At 29.6% G+C, this 26,817-nt stretch overlaps 1 protein-coding gene across 1 annotated transcript in view; it reads right to left on the reverse strand.

The window, feature by feature from the left end:
- Grip75 (gamma-tubulin complex component 4) overlaps positions 1–26,817 on the reverse strand; it is a 113,438-nt gene that overhangs the window by 41,850 nt on the left and 44,771 nt on the right. The window contains exons 4-5 of the mRNA XM_065502418.1: positions 23,758–23,941; positions 6,581–6,954 (exon numbers count right to left, since the gene is read on the reverse strand). Coding sequence (XP_065358490.1) covers positions 6,581–6,954; positions 23,758–23,941 — 558 coding nt within the window. The remainder of the gene's footprint in view (positions 1–6,580; positions 6,955–23,757; positions 23,942–26,817) is intronic.

Below are 26,817 nucleotides of genomic sequence, written 5' to 3' on the forward strand. Positions count from 1 at the left end.
TTACGTCATTAATTGTATCGGCTCTAAATCATTCAAAGAGTCAAATATTTCCTAAAACTGATAAGCACATTTCCAACTCAGTAGCTCGTTCTTGTATTTCTCGCATCGGAAAACTTCTCACATGAAGTGTGAAACAAAAAATTCCATCGTTTCTCGATGTGCGAGAAAAAAGTGTTTCTGTATTTGACTGCGAAAACAGACAACACAGATTCTGTTCTTACTGGAATATTTCCATTAATTAAGTGTCAAATGCAAGACAAAAGTCAACGAAAGAAAGAAATTATAATAAAACCAAAACAGTAAAAGGCTAAAAAAAATTAAAATGCCAAAATATAACAATTGTGTTTTATTGATTGTCATCATTTGAATATAAAACAAATAGTATAGTGTGGCGCTTATAACAGCTGAATTTAAAAAAATAATTTTGAAACACATTTTTGTGTACTTACATGTGTATACATAATTATTTAATTCAAACTCTGTGCTACTTACATTTTCGGCTGATTTGGGTTCCATATTTATACATACAGTGAGTAGTGTCACTCAAAATCGTACAACATATTTTTTTTTAAATATTATGAAATTATACAGGCAATAATAGGTGATTATATAAAAAATTAAGTCATTTTATTAATTGGAACAAAAAATATGTATTTCAACAAAAAAGTTAACAAAACCTCAATTCTTAAAAAAAATATTGATGAAAATTAAAGGACATCACAAAATTCATATTTCACTTAAATTCGTACAATTATATTAAATTATAATTAAAACTTTAAAAATTAAAAAAAATGTTAATATTAAATAATCCTAATACTTTGTAGGGTATCATTTGCTATTTTTTAGTGCCTTTACGATTTTAAATGAAGCGTTGATATTCTGGGCACTGACAGTCTTACCCAATTTTTTTATTTGTGGATAAGGGCAATTAAAATTATACCCAATTTTCTGATAGGTAATAGCACACACAATATAAAAATAGCGTTTTAAAATATTTCCAAAACATCAACTTTCTAAAACTAATGAATAAAATTTGACTACGATGGTGTACGATTTTAAGTGACATTCACTGTACGAAGTTAAAAATATCTATATTTTTTAAAATTTAGTTTTTCTCACACCAATTTCAAATGTGACTTGTTTTGACAGTTCTTGTGAGAAACTTTTCGCAAAATATTGTTACAGAAACACTTTTTCTCATATCCTTCCAATAATTGCTGGAAAATTATTTAAATGACAGATAATTGTCGCAAACTCAAGATACAGAAAAAACAAATTTTGTTTCATTTTACACCGATCACTTAAGTACAGTCTTTCAACCAAACTCGCCAACAACTGTTTTTGAATTTAAAGAGCCACCTGTGTCAACATTATCTAATGATGACATATTAGTTATAAGCCCAGAAGACATTAACGAAGTAATCAAGGATAATATAATATTAAAAAAATCACCAGGAAATGATTCAGTTACACCTACTATGATTAAAAACCTACCGAGTGTGGCAATAATTGTGTTGTCTACAATATTTAATGCGATCTTAAAACATGGAGTTTTTCCGACAAATTGGAAAACTTCTCAGATAATAATGATATCAAAGCCAGGTAAAGACTTGACCGTACTTGATCCTCCTATAGACCAATAAGCTTATTTCCTTGCTTATCGAAGCTATTCGAAAAAGTGTTCCAAAGGAAAATCATACCATTTTTAAATGAGAAAAATATAATCCCAGTTCATCAATTTGGTTTCCGGGAACGCCACTGAACAATCGAACAAGTTAAGCGTATAACCGGAGAGATATGAAAATCCTTTGAATTAAAGAAATATTGTTCAGCAATATTTTTGGATGTCGCTCAAGCCTTCGACAAAGTATGGCACAAAGGCCTGGTATATAAAATAAAATGTTTGCTGCCACCATCTACTCATAAACTATTGGAATCTTATCTATCGGACCGTATATTTACAGTTAAGTACAACGATTACGTGACAAGAGAATATAGGATTGGAGCAGGACTACCACAAGAAAGTGTTCTTGGACCTACCCTCTATTTGATTTACACCTCTGATTTGCCTACGAGCGATAGGCAAATAATTGACTATTTCTACATTTGCTGATGACACCGCAAATGTTAGCTCGCATGAAAACCCATAATAACATATACTAGATGACTACTTAAGATGTGTGGAAACATGGTTAAACAAATGGAGAATACGTGTAAATGAGTTAAAAAGCAAACATGTTACGTTCACACTGAGGAGGGGATGCTGTCCACCTGTCACACTTAACAATGTTAATTTACCTCAGTCCGATTATGTATTCACTTAGATAGAAGACTTACTTGGCGCCGCACAGTGGGGGATCTGAAAAAAAGTGGAAATAAATCTGTAACTTCTAAACGAATAGCCCGATTTTAATAAAATTTCCCATGGCCATAGAGGAGGTGTTGATAAGATTAAGTTTTGAATTTGGGCTTATAACACCAAGGGGGGCCGATCCACAATGCCCCAAAGTGGGGCACCTCGGATATATCAAAAATTAAAAATGATGCCAAATTTTTGTTTGCGATCCGATTTGAAAGATTTGTATATATATGGAATCTACTAGACGAGATCTACAAAAAACATTGCTTATTGCCATATATTATCTCTTATAGTTTACGAGTTATTCGCATTTGAAAAGTAAAATTTTATTTTATTTACCAACCTTGCTTAAAGTCCCACCTATTCAACAAACAAAAAATCTTAGAAAAATCCTCATTCATTCAAAAGTTACAGATTTTTGATCCGAAAATGACCAAAATTTTCCACTGTGCAGTGGGGGAACTGAGAAAAAAAGTGGAAATAAATCTGTAACTTCTAAAAGAATAGGCCGATTTTAATAAAACTATCCATGGCTATAGAGGAGGTGTTGATAAGTTTAAGTTTTGAATTTGGGCTAACACCAAGGTTGGCCGATCCACAATGCCCCAAAGTGGGGCACCTCGGATATATCAAAAATTAAAAATGATGCCAAATTTTTGTTTGCGATCCCATTTGAAAGATTGCTTTAGCCATATATTATCTCTTATAGTTTACGAGTTATTCGCATTTGAAAAGTAAAATTTTATTTTATTTACCTACCTTGGTCTGGTTTTTTGCTAATAAAAACCAGACCAATCGGTCACGACCACCGCCCACGAGACCCATACATAGATAAGAATTTTTTGATATTTCGTTTAATATTCGACAAAAAATTTTAAGTTTTCATCCTGTTCCGAAAACTTCCGAAAACTGTTTTTTTAATCGTAAGAAGACAATCCCACCTTTCATCTTATTAAAAAAAACAGCTTGGGGGAAAGTGGGGCTACATTTTTTTTTCTCCATGGAAAATCAAAAATAAAATAATTTTTAGAGGCTTATAAATATGGCCATATCTTCTTATATCCCTAAATCCTCAAGGTATGCGTCTTTTTTGTCCTTCTTTAAAAAAAAAGCAAAAAACACCATTAAAACTGGGAATTAAGGGGTTAAAATATTCCGCAAAAATATTATCCGTGAAATTTTACATTTTCCGTTTTGATGTATTCAGGGACTTATAGTAAAATTTCACGGATAATATTTTTGCGGAACATTTTAACCCCTTAAATCCCTGTGTTAATGGTGTTTTTTGCTCTTTTTTAAAAGAAGGTCAAAAAATTAGTGGATTTAGTGGGTTAACATATTCCACAAAAATGTTCTCCGTAACATTTTACACAAATTTCCTGAACGTATTTTATACCTAAAATGTAAGGATCACATGGTTTCTTATGCCGATTAAGAATAAGAATATGGCAGAGTTGGGAAACTTTAACCCCCCTTCAAATGAAATTCAGGTGTAAACTTTCAAAACACCGATACACGTGTCTTTTTTTGTCTCCTCTATCAAAATTTATTGGTCGCACCTTGTATTTTTTTTGTGTTGTACAGTGTAATCCATCACATTCCCACTTACAAATGAGTTAAAGATCACAAGAATTAATTATTTATAGTTGGTCTGTAGAAAGGTCAGAAGCATTTATTAATGCAGTATTTTCGAGTAGAGTGGCGAGTCCCATAACAGCCTTCTGATCAGTTATTTCAGTAGGAAATGTTATACTCTTTTACTTTTCATTTAATGTATCATATCTACTCCTTTTTCTGACAGCGCCTTTCTTACCGTTATCATGTCTTTATCCCAGCTGCAAAATAAGCGCAATAGCTTCTTTCTCAGCGAACGTTGTATCAGATGATGGTGTGGGTATGCTCTTTACAATTCTTTTCAGTCGTCTTGGAGATGCGCTTGGAAGAATAGTTGCAATTTTAATGACATCCAGAGGCTGTTTTTCTTTTCTTAACATAGCCTTAAAAGTATCCAAAACTTCTCCATTAGATAGGGTTTTTAGTGAAATCGATAATCTTTTTGTCTTCGATTTTGAGCACAAATCCTCATATTGCTTATAGGGAGCACTAATAGTTGATACGCAAATAGCAACTTCTACAATATTTATCCAGAAGGGGTGAAGCAATCTTTAGAAAAATAGTCCTTCAGGCGGCAATGCACTTTATCCCCGCAGGAAGAATACCAAATATTAGACCAAACTTCCCATCTCAGACAGCAAGTAAGGCACAAGAACGGGATCTCATACGTGCTAGCCCCACCCAGCTAATGAGCAAATTGAGCATATCGTCGACGAACAACGCTGCAACAAATGGTTAGACCACCTAAATCATTGCTCAACTGACTCTATTAAAAGTCTATCTGGCGTTTAACAACTCGCATTTAGAGCAACAGAAATGCCCAACTCAATTCTGCAGACAATTTTAGAACACCCCAACACGCGGAACCGCACCAAAAGAGCTATAGTTCCGAGAACTAAGAATCTCACTCGAGATCCTCAGCCATGCTCCTTCACCTCCCGTGAAGTAAAGTTCATTATCTCCAAGTCGAAACCTGCCAAAGCTCTAGGTCCGGATGGCATCTCTATTATAATGCTATAGAAACTCGGTATAGTAGGTCTGGAATATCTCACGCACCTTCTGAATCTCTCTTTTCACCAATTGGTGATTCCAGATATCTGGAAGGTTGCTCGAGCTATCCTAATTCTAAAACCGGAAAAATCAACTACCCTAGGAGAATCACCTCCTTATTATCACCTGTAGCAAAAGAGTACTTCCCGCTCGTCACACATCAGCATGTCACAACAACAACACTAACACAGATAACCTCCCAGATCGCCAATGGCCTCAATCAGCAACGGCCGTGTCAACTCACCATCGCACAGTGCCGCCCGTAAAAACAAGTGAGGTGGCAAAAATCAAAAATTGCATGTGCCCCTAAAAAATATTGAATAAACCTCTTTTACAGTAAAATTTCCAACAATTTCAAGATATGGCCAGATTTTTTTTTGAATTTGGTCCGCTTTCAGATACAATATTTCGGAAACTATGTAACGGATAGTCAAGGAAAATAAAAAACTATCAATTTCTATATTTGCCATATTTTCAAAATAAGTTCTTTGATTATTCCTTTACCTAATTAGTGTTTATAAAAAACCGACCTTTTAAAAAACCGCTTAGAAAACCGATTTTTCGGTTAACCGTCATATATACACTTTTTTGGCCATTCTCACCCTCCAGTTTGGTGAACATTAGTAAAAAAATCATCCTGAAAAAATTTTAGGTAAATCTGAAATTTTGAGATGCATTTACAAGGGGAAAAAATGCATTTTTTTCAGTTTTTGTAAAAATTTTGCCATTAAAAAATTAATTTTGTAATTTAATTTAAAAGAATCGAAATGTGTACGTAATTGTCGTTCTAATGAGACATAAAAAATAGAAATTGGTCAAAAAATGTTAAAGTTATTAAAAATTCGCCAGGCCATTAACGTGTCTCAGGCCACTAGAACAAGAAATGTAGGAACAAAATTAACATATTTTGAGAAATATTAAAATAAAAGCTCATTTTTACTTAAAATATGTCCATATTTACTTGTATATGAGTTTTTGTCTTCGTAGGATACCGTTAACATATTCTTAGGTATGAACAAAAAAATTAAATTTTTTTAACGGCAGTTTCAAAAATCCATTTTAAAATTTTTAAAAATTTTGTTAAACAAATTTCAGAATTTTTTGATCATCTCATTGGGATTTATTAAGAATATAATAGGGAATAAAAATGTGAAAAAATTATGAAAATATCTCTTATAGTTTTTTGTTCATACCTAAGAATAGGTTAACGGTATCCTACGAAGACAAAAACTCATATACAAGTAACTATGGACATATTTTAAGTAAAAATGAGCTTTTATTTTAATATTTCTCAAAATATGTTAATTTTGTTCCTACATTTCTTGTTCTAGTGGCCTGAGACACGTTAATGGCCTGGCGAATTTTTAATAACTTTAACATTTTTTTTACCAATTTCTGCTTTTTATGTCTCAATAGAACGACAATTACGTACACATTTCGATTCTTTTAAATTAAATTGCAAAAGTAATTTTTTAATGGCAAAATTTTTACAAAAACTGAAAAAAATGCATTTTTCCCCCTTGTAAATGCATATACATACGCATTATAGGTACTTACTTTAACTGTTGGACTAGGTCCGCTTGGTTGACTGCAATTTCTGAAAGCCTTGAAGTTACATAGCTTTTTATTTCATCTATAACACGATCATAGTGTGAAATATTCAATTCCGAATCATTTTGAAGAGCTTGAATTTTAGCAAAATAAATATGTTCCTTTTCGTTCCACAATGATTGTTCGCGACAAACGAAATTACTTTCGCTTTTATTCCACGTCTGAGCATTTTTATTTAATTTATTGGCATCTACTTTAAATATAAGAACGGTTTGACCAATAAACAGAACTTTTTCAGCCCAACTGGATGACAAATAGTGTGGCAGAAATTCGTAACATATCTCATATCGCCAAATATCAGTATAATTGCTGGCTACCTCCTAGATAATTAAAAAAATATATATATTTTATTAGAGTAGTCGAAACATAATATGTTATAAACAAAGTACAAGTAGGCCGACTCTTAATTTTTGTAAAATACTCTCTCACATATGCGGTTACCGGAAAGTTCAGATAAATAGAAACAAATAAAATGACTTGAAATTAATTTTCGATCAAATAATAGTTTTACCTGTTATTACACTAAAACACATGCTCTATTTTTTTAACACTTTTATTGGTGAACACCACTGACTTTGCGATGATTTTTCATGCGTACAAACGGAATGACAAAATCAATATACCCCCACCTTTTTGGTGGTGTGTAAAAAAAAGTATTGTGTCTATGACTTAAAAATGCGATATTTTTTTAAATATAAAGATAAAACAGCCACAAACATAAAAGCATCTCATCCTCTTAAAAAAATTAATCAATTTTGCGCATATTATATCATTTTGTAGCTGAGAATCATAAAAAAAATAAAAATTCTCCAAGGAAACATAAATTTGCTTATGGAACATGAAAACGGCCTATAAATTTGGTTGTCTTCTACTTCATAAAGAGAATTTCCTATTTTATTGCGAATCCTACACTTTAAATATTTTGGACAAAATGTTGAGTTAATGGTATTTTCGAAATTGTTCTGAATATGATTCTTTCTAAAGACTTGCCGTCAAAATCGATATGATATTTGTTTTGAAGGAGTATTATAGTCAATTAAAATTACACTGTGTGATAGCCCAAATCGGTGGGAATTCTGCCCATTGGCTCAAAAATATATAACATTTCGCTATCTTTTCATTAGAAATTCCAAATATTGAAAAATTTTACCTTTGACCTTCACGATTCAAAGGTTATCGTTTTCCGATTTTAGTAAAACTTTCAGAACATATTTAAAATTACAAGGACTATAATATTATGAATAGGTTTTACTTAAAATCGCAGGTACGGAAAAACTATTAGAGGTATTGACATAATTTTTTCATATTTTTATTCCCTATTTTGATCTCAATAAACCCCAATGTGATGATCGAAAAAATCTGAAATTTGTTTAACAAAATTTTTAAAAATTTGAAAATGGAGTTTTGAAACAGCCGTTAAAAAAAATATTTTTTTTTTGCCATACCTGCGAATATGTTAATGGTATCCTACGAAGACAAAAACTCATATACAAGTAAATATGGACATATTTTAAGTAAAAATGTGCTTTTATTTTAATTTTTCTCGAAATATCTAAAAAAAATTTCTAAATTTTTTGTTAAAGTGGCCTGAAACACGTTAATGGTCTGTCGAATTTGTAATAACTTTAAAGCGTTGCCCGATTTGGCTCAAATTTTCAGCACTTAACATTTAGGCCTAGTGTCACAATATTCCACCCGGCTCTCTTTGAAATCTAAAAAAAAAAATCGGCTGTCACTCTAATATGTATGTACAGTGAATGTCACTTAAAATCGTACACCATCGTAGTCAAATTTTATTCATTAGTTTTAGAAAGTTGATGTTTTGGAAATATTTTAAAATGCTATTTTTATATTGTGTGTGCTATTACATATCAGAAAATTGGGTATAATTTTAATTGCCCTTATCCACAAATAAAAAAATTGGGTAAGACTGTCAGTGCCCAGAATATCAACGCTTCATTTAAAATCGTAAAGGCACTAAAAAATAGCAAATGATTAAAATTTTTTTTAATTTTTAAAGTTTTAATTATAATTTAATATAATTGTACGAATTTAAGTGAAATATGAATTTTGTGATGTTCTTTAATTTTCATCAATATTTTTTTAACGAATTGAGGTTTTGTTAACTTTTTTGTTGAAATACATATTTTTTGTTCCAATTAATAAAATGACTTTTAATTTTTTATATAATCACCTATTATTGCCTGTATAATTACATAATATTAAAAAAAAAACATATGTTGTACGATTTTGAGTGACACTCACTGTATGTACTTATATCAAAGTATACCATTAAAATTATACTATCATAATATACATTGTTTTTAGTCTAGTCTGAATTATATATATATTCAATAGATTTAAAATCACAAAAACTGATTTAAATTAAATTTTAAGTTAATTTTTTTATATTAAATAGAAATATGTAGTTATGATCTCTTTTTTATGTTCTTCATTGTTACTGTTGTGAACTATTTTTTGTTAGTTTTTTTTATTGAATTTTTTCAAAAAAAAAGTTATCAGCTGTTTGACTGACTCCACCTTGTATAAATTCGCCTTGCTCAGTATGATGAATGATTCACTTCGCTCAGTTGAGTGAATAGTTCAATTGAACTAGGTCATTCATGAGCTACACAACTCTAATACTGGGAGAAAAACTAATTGAAGACATGAAGTCTATGTTGCGATTTTTGTATTTTTAAGCGATTTATATTTTTATACGTTTCACTTTATTGTATTTGTACAGATTGAATTTAAAATCAAAGAAAATAGTTTAAACATACATAAATAGTATGATTTGATTGTTAATTGTTAAACAGTATGATCTGTTTATTTTTTTTTACTGCAGAAGAAGAATATGTCTAATAGCATTTTTTTTACTTTTCTGATTTTTGTTATCATACAAAAATTGTTATTCTAAATCTTTAAATAATACAATTGAATTGCAATTAATTAAAAATTTATGTAAAAAAGGTAAACATTTCCGTAAAATTTTATAATATTTGTGAACATGTTCCTATTCTGAATGAATAAAGTTTGGAAAAACTCATGTTCGATTAATAATATTTAAAAAAAAAATCTTTTCAATTATGATTTTCTTTTTAATTCTTTAACACACAGAATTTTATAATTTTGTTTTACACTTCTAGTACATTTTCATTTCTGAAACACGTCCAATTTGCAGAATCTAAAAAACTTTTTTTTTTATTAATTTTATTGTGTTTGTGGTAGAATTTTAACTATTTAACAGAGTTTCAATTTTCCGTATTGAAAATCATATAAAATTCAAACAAATTACAATTTAAAATATTTCTATGAAGCTCTGTGTGGCTGGTAAAAAATATACATTTTTGTTACTAACACAAATATAGAGTTAGGTACTGCTGTCAAAGAGTCGGACTACTTGTATATACTTTGGTTTCAACATTTTAAAAATATTTTTTTCTTTTTCACAGTTCACTTATTTGATTATTGTTAATTTTATCATAGCAATATTCGTTTTGTTTGAATAAACCGATTTTTAGTTCAAAATCCAAACAAAGCCAAAACAAATACAATAAAATTCCAAAATTGTTTATTATATTTTATCATAGTAATATAAATTGATTATTATATTTTATTTATATATAAAATATTTTAAAGCGATTTTTAGTTCAAAATCCAAACAAAGCCAAAACAAATATAATACAATATTAGGGATATTTTGCAGACTTTAAGTAAAATTATACCTACATATGCACTAATTTTATTACGTTGATAGTGATATAATTTAATAAATAAACATTTAATAATTATATTATTAAATTGTTCAAGCTTGAGTTCTTTTCCATGATTTGTTTCATTATGTAGCGATTTTTAATTTAAGATATAGCAACACTACTTTTGCGATAACACATGATGCAACAGCTGTTATTTGACGCTCTTTGATCTTGCAAATGAATTGCAAGATCAAATAAAAAATGACCTAAAATGCAGGGAAATATTTGCTGATTAGTGGTCACACATTGGTCACATTACAAGGAAGTTTTGTTATCGGCAAATTAATTTATTTGACCAAATTCAGCTGCTTTCTTGTCTGCCGTGAAAAATATTTTCTGTTCAAACTAGAAACATAAAATATTTGACGTTTAAATAAAAGTACTGAAATTTCACAATTCTTTTAATTGTAAAGAAAAATCTAGTAATAATTTAATTTCTAGAAACGTCTTCTTTATTGATGAAAGGAATTAAAGTTCCAACAGTATAATTTGCACAATTAAATAAAATTTGCACATCATCAGCATACGAAAATGGCAGGCACATACTGCTAGATACTGTAGTAAAAAGATCATTAACAAACATAATAAAAAGTAAAGGCCCAAGTGCAGATCCTTGAGGCACACCGCAAGATAAGAAGCTATCAATTTACATGCAGAACAAGAAAATCCGAAATACCTATACAGTTTATAAACTAATAGTGAATGATTTACCCTATCAAAAGCCTTAGTCAAGTCTAAAGAAAGCAAAACCCAAACACCCTTACTAGAAATATTTTTTTCTAATGTTATCAGTCAGACCAATCAGCAGAGAAGTTGTACTTCTATTACATCTAAAACCAGGTTGACAATCATGCAGAAGTTCATTATCTTCAATATGCCTAAAAAGTTAAATCTTAATAAAATGCTCAACCGTTTTAGACAAAATTGGCAATAGAAATAGGCCTTAAATCATCAATGCCAGCCATACCGCTATTCTTCATAATAGGATCAATTTTTGCAACCTTCCACAACAATGGGAAATTTGAAGTCGTTAAAATTGTATTAACCAAGTAAACTTTATTTTAGTTTGTTGAACTAAAATAAAGTTCAACAAACACTCAACAACACCAAAATCCCTTCCCCTATAAACTACTTTATGCATAATAGCATTAGAAATATAGAGAGCAACACCACCACCTCTCCTAGAAACTCTATCATTCCTAAGACAAACATATCCAGGAATATCAGCAACACCGACAGAAACAGAATCTTTCAACCACGTTTCATTAACACCAAACACATTTAAAAATCCACCCTCCAACCAGAGCTGTAAATGAATCATTCTTTTTTGATTTTAATTCATTATGAATTAGCTAAATTTTGAATTAATTCATTGAATTGAAAAAATGAATTGAATGAAATTTGAATCAATTCAAACGAATTAGGCAGAAATGAATTTCAATTCATTTCCAATTCAAATGAATTTGTAAAAATGAGTTGCAATTCATTTACAATTCATTTGAATTGAATTGATTTTGAATTAATTCAAATGAATTAGAAAAAAGAATTAGCAATTCAAATGAATGATTCAAAAATGAGTTGCAATCAATCAAATTCAAGAGCAGATCTCTAGGGGGAATGAAAGATTTCTCCTACCAAAATGAAAATTTCCAGTACAAAAATTTAAAAGCCTTGTCCTGTATACGCGCCTGATCAATGAAAACATGGTGTTTGCAGTTTATTTCTTCAAGAAGAACTGATTTTTATTTTGAAATACGCTGAACGACATAACATATTTAATATTCAAGAAGCAATTAATAATTTTTGAAATTTTGTGACCCACGACCACCCAACAACAAACTTTTTGCTAATATTTATATTATATTTATTTCAAAAAAATAAAACTATCTTCCAAAAATAATCAAAAATCAGGAAAAATAACAATGTATGTAGTTCAAAACACAATTGAGTTTCATAAATAAGGCTAATTAGATTTAATTAGAATACTTCATTCACCTTAAACAACAATAGCTTTTCAAAATTATCATCTGAAAGAGATCCACGTTTAGGGATGTTTAGAATAGAGGCGTACGAAAATAATCTTTCAATACCAGCTGACGATGGTAACGGCGCATTATATTTAAAGGAAGACTCTTTAACCGTCGATTAATTATACTGCATACTTAATGACATTGAAGAATCTGCTAAATATGCTGCGAATTTCGCGTCGGAGTTGCAAATGAATTGCTAATTTTTTTTCTAATTCGTTTGAATTAATTCAAAATCTTGTTCAATTCAAATGAATTGTAAATGAATTGAATTAATTCAAAATCAATTCAATTCATTTGAATTGGAAACGAATTGCAATTCATTTTTACCAAATTCATTTGAATTAATTCAAAATCAATTCAATTCATTTGAATTGGAAACGAATTGCAATTCATTTTTACCAAATTCATTTGAATTGACTCAAATTTCATTCAATTCATTTTTTTGTGTGAATGATTCGCGAATTAATTCAAAAATGAGTGATTCATTTACAGCTCTGCCTCCAACATGTATTTAATCTCACAAAACTTTGAAGAATTAGGTTTCAAGTTAAAACTTGTGCAATTTAATGCCCAGTTTTTGACTTGTTATTTAAATACGTATTTAGTTAATTTTAACTTAAAATTAAGTTGTATTTAAATACAGTTTGAGTTTTTCAGTGCTACATAATTTGTCTTATTTAAATAAGATAAAAGTATGGTAGCACTACTAAATATCAAAAATTTATCGATAGTTTTGCTTAAAACAGCTGTTCAACCAAAACAAAAATTGATACATTTTGCCCAATAAGAAATAAAAGTTTATTAAACAATAAAATTATTGGTAGGAAAATGCACAAAAGAAGCTCCAATTGCCCCGCATCGGAATTGTATTTAAATATGAATTATATTTAAGTTCTATTTAAATACGAAAATGAGTTTCTCAGTGCTTTTTTAAATGATACTTAAATGGCCAACGTTGGTCATTTAAATTCTATTTAAGTTTCATAAACTACCATATGTTTTTGACAGCTGACTTTTGTTGTTTGGTTTTTTTTCACTCTATTGTAGTAAAAAAAAAAACAAACAACAGAGTCTTGCTAAAAAAAGCGTCTTGCAAAAACTACATTTCCGATGCGGGGCAATTGGAGCTTCTTTTGTGCATTTTCCTACCAATAATTTTATTGTTTAATAAACTTTTATTTCTTATTGGGCAAAATGTATCAATTTTTGTTTTGGTTGAACAGCTGTTTTAAGCAAAACTATCGATAAATTTTTGATATTTAGTAGTGCTACCATACTTTTATCTTATTTAAATAAGACAAATTATGTAGCACTGAAAAACTCAAACTGTATTTAAATACAACTTAATTTTAAGTTAAAATTAACTAAATACGTATTTAAATAACAAGTCAAAAACTGGGCATAAACACACCAAAATTATCCATTATAATCAAATTCCACTGTTCTTCAATCAGGACATATAATAATTATAACAAAAAACAATTTTAACACGATGTCTTTTTCATCAATCAACTCAGTATAAATAAAATATACAACTAACAAGAATAACAATAATGAAATAGGTACATTATAAATACAGCACTACATAAACCAGCACTTTTATAGCATTGAGAAAGAAAAATTGGCAACCAAAATATCTAGTTCAATTAGGTAACTTATGCCACAAAGAACCACAAAAGCCATAATAGAGAGAAAAAATTAATAATAAACAAATGTATTACAATAACAATTTCACTCTTAGTAGTACATTGATAATCCAGTCATGCTATCAATACATATGCCAAGAGCAAACTGAATAATAGGAAAATTATTGACTCAAATAGAAAACAAATCAATTAACGATCTACCAATAACAAATTAAAGTAAATAAATGTAAATTCTATACCACATTTATCTATCTATCTATCTATCTATCTATCTATCTATCTATCTATCTATCTATCTATCTATCTATCTATCTATCTATCTATCTATCTATCTATCTATCTATCTATCTATCTATCTATCTATCTATCTATCTATCTATCTATCTATCTATCTATCTATCTATCTATCTATCTATCTATCTATCTATCTATCTATCTATCTATCTATCTATCTATCTATCTATCTATCTATCTATCTATCTATCTATCTATCTATCTATCTATCTATCTATCTATCTATCTATCTATCTATCTATCTATCTATCTATATAAATAAAAATCAAATGTCGTTCGTTGGTAATTGCATCAGTTGAGAACGGCTGGACCGATTCGGACAACTTTTTAAATGTTTTTTAAATTATCCAACTTAGGTTTTTACGGAAATAAAAATTGGCCTCGACCACTTTTTTCGATTTATCTAAAATTGTTTTCGATAATCCAAATCTACTGATTAGTGGAGCAAATCCAAAGATGCCATGAGTGATGATATTTTGCATCAGATGCGTATTAGAACATCAAATCCAAATTAGCAACTAAGCGAAGAAATTTACAACAAGACTTTGATATTAATTGAGGATATGTGCTTGATGATGTCGAACAAGTTATTATCCGTTGCACGACGCAATTAATCAAGACTTGCGATGCGAAAAACAATATGATTGCGCAGCCTTGAGGTAATCAGTTAGAACAAATGTGCCACTGTTGAATCGACATCAAAAATATGCGTACGATGGATTTTTGACGCTCACGTTGATTTTGGTAACGATACGCTCGCATAATGATATTGTACTGCAGCTACGTTGTTGAAAATCCAACATGCTACATTTCCAAGAACAGTGCTATGGCCAAAGTTTTGCAGCAAAGCAAACTGATCGTTTGGGATGATTGTACAATGGCGCATAAAAAGTCTTTGGAGGCATTAGACAATGTGCTGTAAGATTAACAAAACAATCAAAGCCGGTTTGGTGGTGCGATAAAACTGTTGGCAGGTGATTTTCGGCAAACATTGCCAGTGATTCTACGGTCAACGCCAGCCGAACTTAAAGTATGTTTGAAGTCGTCCGTTTTGTGGAAACACGTCAAGAAATTCAAATTGAATGTGAACATGAGTGTCGAGATGCAGAACGATCAATCTGGAGAATTATTTTCCAAACAGTTACTGGATATTGGCAACGGCAAAATCCCGGTTAACATTTCGACCGGCTGCATTCAATTTCCCTTCGCTTTCTGCCAGTTCACCGAATCAAACACCTTTCGAATTTATCCGAAAGGTGTTTCCAAACATTGCACAAAATTACAAAAATCATGATTGGTTCAGCAAACGTGCTATATTGACTGCGAAAAACATTGATGTCGACGAATTGACGGTTAATATTCAAAGTGAAATTTCTGTCGCATTGCTGACGTACAATTCGGTGGTTTCCGTTACTTCCCAAGATGATGTCGTCAAGTATCCAACCGAGTTTTTAAACTTGCTGGAGTTACACCGATTACCGCCTCATAATCTCCAACTGAAAGTCGGATCAGTAATCAAAATGTTACGAATCATAAACTAACCACGTCTTTGTAATGACACCCGAATTACGATAAAAAACCATAATGAATAACGTCATCGAAGCAATAATACTTATAGGAAAGTACAAGAGAGAAGAACTTTTGATACCACAGATCCCAATGGCTCCGACCGACAAGCCATTCGATTTTAAACGCTTGCAGTTTCCGGTACGGTTTGCATTTGCAATGACAATTAACAAATCTCATTGCGATTGCGGCATAAACCTTGAAAGCCCATGCTTCTCGCATTGTCAATTGTATGTCGGCTGTTTTCGTGTCGGGTCACCATCAGCCAGACAACAAAATAAAAAAAATTTCGTGTATCATAGAGCATTCCAATGAACGAAATTATGATATCACAGCAAAGCAATAGAAAAAAGTATTTCTTTATTTTAATTGGTTACATGAACAAGCATAGGGTTAGAATAAGAGGCGAAACTGAGAGTAAAAATTATTACTCTCTCCCAAATTTTATGGCTGACACAACCACAAAATACATTGATTTACATGTATTTTGTTGTTGCAAGTCTTACAATTTTGACTTAGGTTTATCATTTTTACACATTTCAAACAGCTTCTCACAAATCGAACAGGACAACGTCTGTTGGGTCAGCTAGTATTTCTATAAAAGTGGAAGCTGTTACATTTCATACTGGATAACTGTTACAATAAAATAATTATCAGAAACAATTATTAGTTATTGAACAGAAGCATTATCAATAATGTCAACATAGGTACGACACTACCAAGATTTAAGCAAATAGAAAATAGAACACACACAGAAAAAAAAAAATTTATAATTGGAATGAATTTTGTAATAAATATTATTAATCGAACTTGACTTTTTTTTCCCAAACTTATTTCATTCAAAATAAGAACATGTTCATAAATATTATAAAATTTTACATGACGGAAATTTTTGCTTTTTTTACTTAATTTTTTTAATAAATTGCATTATAATTGTATTATATAATGAATTAGTGCAAGAATATTTGCATAATAGCCATATATTGGCCAATATTTTAAGATAAAAAGGAGAATATCTGAAACTTAAAAATTATCATTAAACATAATAAAACATTCATAAATATAAAAGCATTTCATCCTCTTAAATCAATTTAATCATTTTCGCGCTTTTTATATCATTTTGTAGCTGAAAATCATAAAAAAACTAAAAATTTTACATGAAAAATTTCAAACATTTTTGAACAACATAAAAATGAAATTGAAATTATATTTTTCAAGCCTTCTAGATTTTATTTCAAAACATAAAATATTAAAAAAATCATACTATTTAAGAAATTATTTATAAATGTTATGAATTGAAATCAATGAATTCGAATCATAATATTTATGTTGAAACTTTTTTCTGTGCAGTTGAATCAATTTCAATTTATGTGGTAAAACATAGGTGCTTAAATTTTTATATGAATTTATATAAAAAACGTATTTTTCATAACGTTTTTATTTATAACTCCTGAACTAATCGAGTCTCCATCGAAATTTTTTGCACGAATATAGTAGAGAGTTTAGGTGTCCTCATACCATTTTCTTTTTGAATTTTTAAATCCGCGATTTTTTACATTGAAATATATACTCTGAAAATTGACCTTTAACCTTTTGGAAGTAAACAATTTAATTCACACCATTTTAAGGACAATATCTTTGCCTTTAAAATGGAATCAAAAATTATGTTGGACTTTGAGTAGCTTCGAAGTTATGGGCAATTATGTGTATATAATTTTAGACAATTTTAACAAATTTTTCAATTTTCAAATCGCGATATTTTTACATCGAAATCAGTTTCCATTGAAAAAGTCACTGATATGAGAAACATATTGGATATATTATGTATGTGGTAAATTTCATTAAAATCGGAGATGGTGAATCCGACTGCTGCACAGTGGGAGAAAACCCTAATTTAGTGGAACTAAATTCGTATCTTCTAAACGCTTGGCCAAATTAATTTCATTTATATGGAAATATTGCAGGCAAAGAGGTAAGCTAATAAAGTAATGCAAAATGGGTACTGCTACTTCAGTAGAATGAGCGGTAGTGGCTGCTAAATTACACTACCTCGGAAGAAATTCTATACTATTTTCAATTCTAAGAAATTATTTTAATATATCTTTCATAAAATTTAAATTATATAAGTAATTTTATTTATAGCAAGTAACTATTTAAATCTATAGATTTTGGACATTTACCCTATTGCCGGCATAGGTCGAAATATTCATATAAAATTAAACTTTTTTTAGTTTTATTAATAAGTTTATTTTTAAAAACGAATAACAATTATTAGATATGAAATGATTTTATTTCATTATTATAAATAATTTAGTTATAATTAAACAATGAAATAAAGAGTAATTAAGCTAACTAACACTTGTTACAATTTTGTGAATTTTTATTATGAGGTTTTTAAAATTTATTTAAATTAGTCGTCTTCAGAGTCTAATGAATCACTAGGAAGTAATGGATCCAACAAAAGTTGCCTAACATCTTTCGATAACGGTTTATAGCTTGCAGATGAAGTTCTGGACAATGTTGATATAACAAAGCGTTAAAACAAATATATTAATATCTACATAAAACTACAATTTACCTTATTTATTTATGAAAAATGGGATTTGGAAAATCCCGAAAACCCCGGGATTTAAAATTATAAAATCCCGATCTTCGGGATTTTCGGGAACGGGATTCCCCATTTGGCATCTCTACATAAAACTCTTTGCAAATGTTATATTTTTAATCTATATAAAGCACTTCCATATTTAAAAGGACTCATAATTTTAAGTCATATTTGGTATATGGGCATTTATTTTTAGCAACTTGTAAGTAGTTAGAATTACATAAATTTCATTTTTATATAATGTAATTACCAACAACACTTCTTATATACAATCTTAAAAAAATAAGGAACAAATTTAGTACGAGATTTTACATCGTCCCAACGATAATAATTTCTTAAAAAAATTATATAAATTCACCTCGCACTTTTTCGCAGCTAAATTTTTCAGCATATGTAGTCTATAATATAGTCTTGATATTGGTAAAAAAATTAGGACTGCATCTCACAGCATTAGTAACTGGCGACCTTCCGAAAATTCAAAAAAGTAAAAAAAAAAAATTCTATAAGAATATGGCCATTGGTTATCACAAACAGCGGAAAATATATTTTTATTTTTCTGATTTACCAAGCCTCATATTCCATCTACATAAAAAAAAGTAAAAATACAACTTAAAGAAAACCTTGTACTATCCAGCTTAACAACAACTTTGAAACCAATTCTTCATAAAAAAAATTTCTGAAAAATTTTTTACATTTAAATAGTTGTCAAAACCAAACCACTGAAGTTATTAATAAATGTTACATATTTTTAAGTACAACAACAACTATAGATTGAAACTACATAACAATAAATCAAATATGCGAAAGTTTTTTTTTTATTTTGCGCCACTAAATTGTTGATTTCTCCCACAGTGTGCTGTCCGCAATAGAAAGAAGAACAATTTTATGTATATCAAACAAAAAACTAAAATTTTGTGAAAATGAGCGAATTCACTTCATTGTGAATAAATTCGAAAAGAATCAATCGATTTTTATGATCATATCTCATTTTGTTGCTATTATATGTGGCTTTGTGATAAACCTAACAATTTCTGCCGTTTTCGATTTTTCATGAAATTTGATATTTTCACGTAAAAAATATATTTTTTGCTCAGTAATTCCGAAACTACTGAGTCGATTAAAACGCAATATACAGGCCTGTCACAGATATTGATATTTCTTTGTAATTATTTGTTATTCTAAAATGTTTAATTATTATCACTTTTGCTTTCATATAAAAAACGCTGTTCAAATTAAAATCAGAAATACATTATTAAATATTTTTGGAATTATAGCGTAGACAGACGACAGCGTTAATTTGCATTAGCAGTCTTAATTCAAATTAACTTGTGAATTATCGCCATCCTAATGCGCATTATACTGAATTTAGCTATTTCAATATGGCAATACCGTCGAAATCAATCAGCTGTAGGAAAATTATTTACTATTTTAAAAGAAAACGTAACACAGTAGAATAGAAAAAAAAATAGGGAAATAATGCTTTAACTTCTAAACGGTTAGTCTGCTGTAGAGTTTAAGTTTTGAATTTGGATCACCTGGGCTCACCAGGGCCGCGGCCACTGGTCCCCAAAGTTGGACACATTGGGTATGTTAAATTTTTAAAACGATCCTATTTCTTCCTTTGTATTCCAATTTCAAGCAAATTATATATATTGAATCTCCCCATCGAGCACTACAAAAAACCTCCTCATAGCTATCAATCGTAACAAAATTTGGTGACATGAATTTTGTATATATAAAACTTATTTGGAGCGAAATTTGTGTAGATACATAGATAAATTAGACATTTATGACCGATAATGTCCAATTTCGCGGGGACTTTGTATGGGGGCTAGGTGAAATAATGGACCGATTTCAGCCAGTTTCAATAGGCTTGGTCCTTGGGCCGAAAAAGTAATATGTACCAAATTTGATCGAAATATCTTCAAAATTGCGAACTGTACTCTGCGCACAAGGTTTACATGGACAGCCAGCCAACCAGACGGACGGACGGACATCGTTTAATCGACTCAGAAAGTGATTCTAAGTTCTAAGTCTAAGGTGGGTGTTAGACTAATATTTTTTGGCGTTACAAACATCTGCACAAACGCATAATACCCTCCCCACTATGGTGGTGTAGGGTATAAATACCATTTTTGGGGGTTTTCAACACTTTTTTGGGAATTGCGAGATTCCTGATAACAAATTTCAAAATTTATTTTTATTTTTGCATTTTCAATAGAAAAATCTTTCAATAGAAAAATTTGCAAAATTTGTATCTTCGCAAAAACTCATTAAAAATCATTTTTTGTCATATTTTTCGAAAAAGTATTCCATGAATTTTTTGTTTGTCAAATGTTATATATATTTTATAAAAGAAGACAAAATCCCCTATCCATTGATATATAACACGTCTTTTCAAATTGTGTTTTTTACGTGGCAATTAATTGGGAAAAACTTAACATCTAGCAGAGAATTTACCGATTTGCAAAAAAATTGTTCAACATTAAACAGTTTACAAACAAACTGCTGTTTACTAAATGCAAAAACTGTCGTCTGTCAGGGTTAAATTTTAATTCACATTAGTGTGCTGTTAATACAAATTAACTCTGTCGTCTCTCTACGGTATTAATAAATTACACGGTATCTGAAGAACCTAAAACGAAATCGATCGGAATTGAAATCATTCCGAACAAAATGTGTTACAGGCCTGATATAAACGGATTAAAGGATATGTAAATTTTAATTGTTTATGTTTACTTTAATAATATCGGACTAACCGTTTTTGATTAATCATTAATTATGTGGAGAAACGTCTAAAAAAATTCTGTGCGAGTTGTTAAGTTTTCCCTAATTAATTTGCCACGTAAAAAACAGGTAGACATGTTATATATCAATATATAGGGGATTTTGTCTATGTTTCAAAAGTATAGAGTAAGTTCGGGTAATGTGGTATACCTATTTTTTATTTGACTATAATTTTTAGAATCTTAATTCGATTGGAACAGTTCTCAGCTGGTGTTCTACTACAAATGTTAGGTTTACATCCATGAAAGTAAGTTCAGCCTTTAAGTTCAAGTTTCAGAGAAATTTGGGAAAAAGAGAGAAAATCCATAAACAAGCCATTGAAAATATTGGCGGGTAATGTGGTATACCATGTTCTTTTAATATTGTATACTAAACCACATAACCAATGCATAGTATTTTAATTTGTAAATGAGTTGCGTTTTATTTAAACCATTCTCAATGGATGCGGTTAAAGTTGGCGGCTGACCAAGCTTACCAGAAGCTGCTCAATACATTCTTCGCTTCGTAGGAGACATTGAATGACTGATGCGAAAATAATGTTCATCTTGTTGTTCTAACAGTTCAGATAGCTTTCTTCAACTCTTCCGCTGCCCATTTTCTTAATTCACCTTTCTTTGGAATATTATTTAATTGAAATTCTTTAGCTATACCACATTAGCCGACCACGTGGTTTATTGAAATTATTATAAAATTAAATATATGCACTAAATATGCAATATTGTTGCAATTGTTATTCAATAACAAAATATTCTCATTTGACTTTAAAATTAAATTAATGAAGTTTAAAACACGTGATTTTAGAAAAAAGTTAATTTTTAACAGATCACAAAAAAAGTCTACCACAAGCAGCGTTACCATATGTCAAGTTTTCCTTTTTTTTGCAAGGTTTTTGAGGTGCAAAAAGTTTTATTTTTAAAAAAAAAAGTTTTTTGGAAAATTGTAAATTTATGATATCAATAAGTTGAACCGTTTATTTCAAAATTATGTTCCCAAATTCATTTACTAAATGGTTTAATTGATTTATTTAGGAGCTGAAGTGTCTTCACCAATAAATTCACATAAATTATCTCAGTCTGATTATATGTACGAATTGGGTTTTGTAATTTTAGTATGTATGTAGTTAACAAGTTTTTTTTTACAACTGCAAAAATGAAGTACTCTCACCCAATGTTAATTTTCTGAGATCATAAAACTCTTAAACTTGGTATCGTTACTCCTATGCTCTTAGTTTTAGAGAAAAGCAGCTATACATTACCCGAACTTACTCTATATAACTTTTGACAATTCAAAATTTATGGAATACTTTTTTAAAAAAATATGACAAAAAATGCCTTTTATTGAGTCTTTGCAAAGATACAAATTTTTCACATTGAAATTTTATTTTTATTTATGAATGTTTTTTAACGAAATTTTACAGTTATATAGATTTTTCTATTGAAAATGGAAAAATAAAAAGAATTTTTGAAATTTGTAATCAGGAATTTCGTAATTCCCAAAAAAGTGTTGAAAAATCCCAAAAATATGATTTGTTAGTTTTTTGGCTACAATATCCATACCACTGTCGGGGTTATCGGAACCCTTTACAAAATAATTGAGAACATATTGAGCCATCTAAAATTGGCTGATTTTAGCCCTACAGTTGAATTTTACATAAAAAATCAGAAAATTCCAATTTAATTTCAGAAATTTCCAATTGTATTTCAAAATTTTCCAATTGTATTTCAGAATTTTCCATTGGCCATTTCTGAAATACAAATAGAAATTTCTGAATTACAATTGGAAAATTCAGAAATACAATTAGAATCTTTTTAAGTATAAATGGAAATTTCTGAAAAAGATCTAGGACTTGATTGATGGATTTATAAGATCGATCATAATAAGATTTTAATACTTATTGTTAGGCCTAAGAAGAGCAGATTCAATAAATAAAAAGTTAAAACAAACCAATATCTTTCATTGGCTCATCTTTTTCTAATAGAAAATCGATTAATTATATCTGTCGACATTAACTTAAATTAAAAATGTTTAAATATTTTTCGAATGAAATATAAAATATCGAAATCATAATTTAGAAAAAGCCTATTATTTAAAATTTTAAATAAACTTGACTTCGATTTCGCTTAAAAATTTACTCCGAGTTGTTTCTTACTTTGAAAATAAAATAATGCAATGACAAAATGTAATAAGGATGAGTTAACATCAAACAAATATAATTGCCCAATTCTCAATTAATGTCGTAGTGTTGTAGCATTGTATGTCATAATTATTTTTCAAACAAATTTTTCGAAACAAAAACAAATCATTAATAAAAATAATTACGACATACAACGATACAACGCTACGACACCAATTGTGAATTGGGCAAATGTTAATTATAACTCCATTTAATTTGTATAGGATTTTATATGTTTAGAAAATATTTAGTTTTTAAACTTACCGACATCGATGTTGCTGGATTTTTTCCGCTACCTGCACTTGTTCCTCTTTCACTTTCAATGGTACTATTGCAATGATTTTCTGCACATTGAATAAAAAATTCCCCATATGAATCAACAATTTTAGCATACAATATCCAATGAGTAAGTTGCTTGAGAAACACTACATTCACGGATGATTGAATTCTGAAATAAGTATTTATATCGATTATTATTAACTGTTAATTTCAATTAAAAAATCTATGCTACGCAATAAATCGCTATTCAAAATAATTGGTTTCTAAAATAAAACTAATAAACATAGATGGTTTACAAATATTTATACAAATGTATTTTCAACATTTGCTTTATGCCCATAATTTCAACAAATAGATATCTATCAGTGCCTAGTTACTTGTGGAGTGAAAATAATTGGTAACTTTTACCCGTAGATATAGATTTGAAATTAATGTCAAGTTATCTTTTAGGTAAATTTACCTGCTGGGTTTTTACACCGTAGTTATCTATTTGTTGAAGTTACAGGTATTAGTATAAGAAACATTTGTTAAATATCCTTGTGCATGTGTTTGATATTTAATTTATCGATTGACGAAGTTATATTGGAAAAATTAAATTATTATAAAAATGTTAAAATTTGAACAAGCTGCGTCAAATTGAATTTTTTCTTGATAAATACTATGAGAACTCTTTGCCTACAATTTAATGGTAAAAAAATGGTTTACTGAATTTCGTTGTGGCCGTACAAGCACTGAAGTTGCCGAACATTCCGGAAGCCCAGTTAAGGTCTCTACGACCGAAACAGTTGAACAAATTCATAATATTGTGTTGGCGGATCGAAGATACACATGGCTCAGTGGTTTCAATTTAGAATTATAATTTCGGTATGAGAAAGCTTTCCGCAAGATGAGTGAGGTGTTGGCTCACAATGGACCACAAACGCAATAGTGTGACAACTTCGCAGGAGTGTTTGGCGTTGTTCAACCGCAATATGACAAGTTTTCGTAACCGTGGACGAAAGGTGGATCCACCTCCGTTTTTTGGGATGCACACATTGACTACCTTCAAAAGGGTAAAACAATCAATGGTGAATATTATGCCAACTTATTGGGTCGATTGAATAAGGATTTAAAAAAACGACCGCATTTGGCCAGCAAAAGATATTTTTCACCAAGGGTGCAGTTTCCATGACAAAAATACATGAATTCGGCTTCGAGTTGTTCCCTCATCCGCCATATTCTTCGGATTTATGACTATTTCCAAACCTGAAAATATTTGGAGAAACTTTGGACTAAAGGTAGGGTCACACTTAGCAAATATTTGCTCAAAAAAGCGTAACCACTTTTTTAGCACAAAATTGTTTGACGTGTTTACTCTTACAATTGTTTTGTAAGATCAAACAGCATCAAATAAACTGTTTTTTTGAATCATCCAATGTAGAGTAAGTTTTTGAAATAAATAAAAGAATTCAAATGTGTGTGAATGTGTGAATTTGTCATGTGTGACCATTAGGGTGGCCCTTAATAAACGAAAGTTGGATTTTGGCCATTCTCACCCTCCAGTTTGGTGAACATTAGCAAAAAAATCATCCTGAAAAAATTGTAGGTAAATCGGTTGGGGTTAAGACGTGCCGCAAGCCCTCTGAAGTTTTGAGATGCATTTACAAGGGGAAAAAATGCATTTTTTTCAGTTTTTGTAAAAATTTTGCCATTAAAAAATTACTTTTGTAATTTAATTTAAAAGAATCGAAATGTGTACGTAATTGTCGTTCTAATGAGACATAAAAAACAGAAATCGGTCAAAAAATGTTAAAGTTATTAAAAATTCGCCAGGCCATTAACGTGTCTCAGGCCACTAGAACATGAAATGTAGGAACAAAATTAACATATTTTGAGAAATATTAAAATAAAAGCTCATTTTTACTTAAAATATGTCCATATTTACTTGTATATGAGTTTTTGTCTTCGTAGGATACCGTTAACCTATTCTTAGGTATGAACAAAAAAATTTAATTTTTTTAACGGCATTTTCAAAACTCCATTTTCAAATTTTTAAAAATTTTGTTAAACAAATTTCAGAATTTTTTGATCATCTCATTGGGATTTATTAAGAGTATAATAGGGAATAAAAATGTGAAAAAATTATGAAAATATCTCTTATAGTTTTTCCGTACCTGCGATTTAAATTTTGAAATTTTCGAGAAAAACCAATTATTTGGCAATTTTTAGGCCAATGAGCTCTATTTCCTTACTCTTATGAATTTTAAGTAAAACCTATTCAGAATATTATAGTCCAGATAATTCAAAATATACTCTGAAACTTCTACTAAAATCGGAAGACGTTAACCCTTAAATCGTGAAGGTCAAAGGTAAAATTTTTCAATATTTGGAATTTCTCTTGGAAAGATTTCGAAATGATCGAAATGTTGTATATTTTTGGGCCGATTTTGATGAAATTTAACAAAAATATAACATAAACTCTAGGGTTTATAATAACAGCACAAGAATGGAAATTAACGCTTAATGGCACTTGGGGTTAAAATGACACCAAACTTTTAAAATCATAATTTTTTATGGTTTTAGAAGTTTGGGGTAATTTTAACACCAAGTGCTATATAGGGTTAATTTTAATTTTTCTGCTGCTTTTGTAAATACTAGGCTTTGTGTTATATTTTTGTTAAATTTCATCAAAATCGGCCCAAAAATATACAACATTTCGAACATTTCAAAATCTTTCCAAGAGAAATTCCAAATATTGAAAAATTTGACCTTTGACCTTCACGATTTAAGGGTTAACGTTTTTTGATTTTAGTAAAAGTTTCAGAGTATATTTAGAATTATCTGGACTATAATATTCTAATTAAGTTTTGCTTAAAATTCATAAGAGTAAGAAAATAGAGCTCATTGGCCTAAAAATTGCCAAATAATTGGTTTTTCTCGAAAATTTCAAAATTTAAATCGCAGGTACGGAAAAACTATAAGAGATATTTTCATAATTTTTTCACGATTTAATTCCCTATTATACTCTTAATAAATCCCAATGAGATGATCAAAAAATTCTGAAAT

Source organism: Calliphora vicina, chromosome 2 (assembly GCF_958450345.1).
Source record: "Calliphora vicina chromosome 2, idCalVici1.1, whole genome shotgun sequence".
In the NCBI taxonomy this organism is placed as follows: Eukaryota; Metazoa; Arthropoda; class Insecta; order Diptera; family Calliphoridae; genus Calliphora; species Calliphora vicina.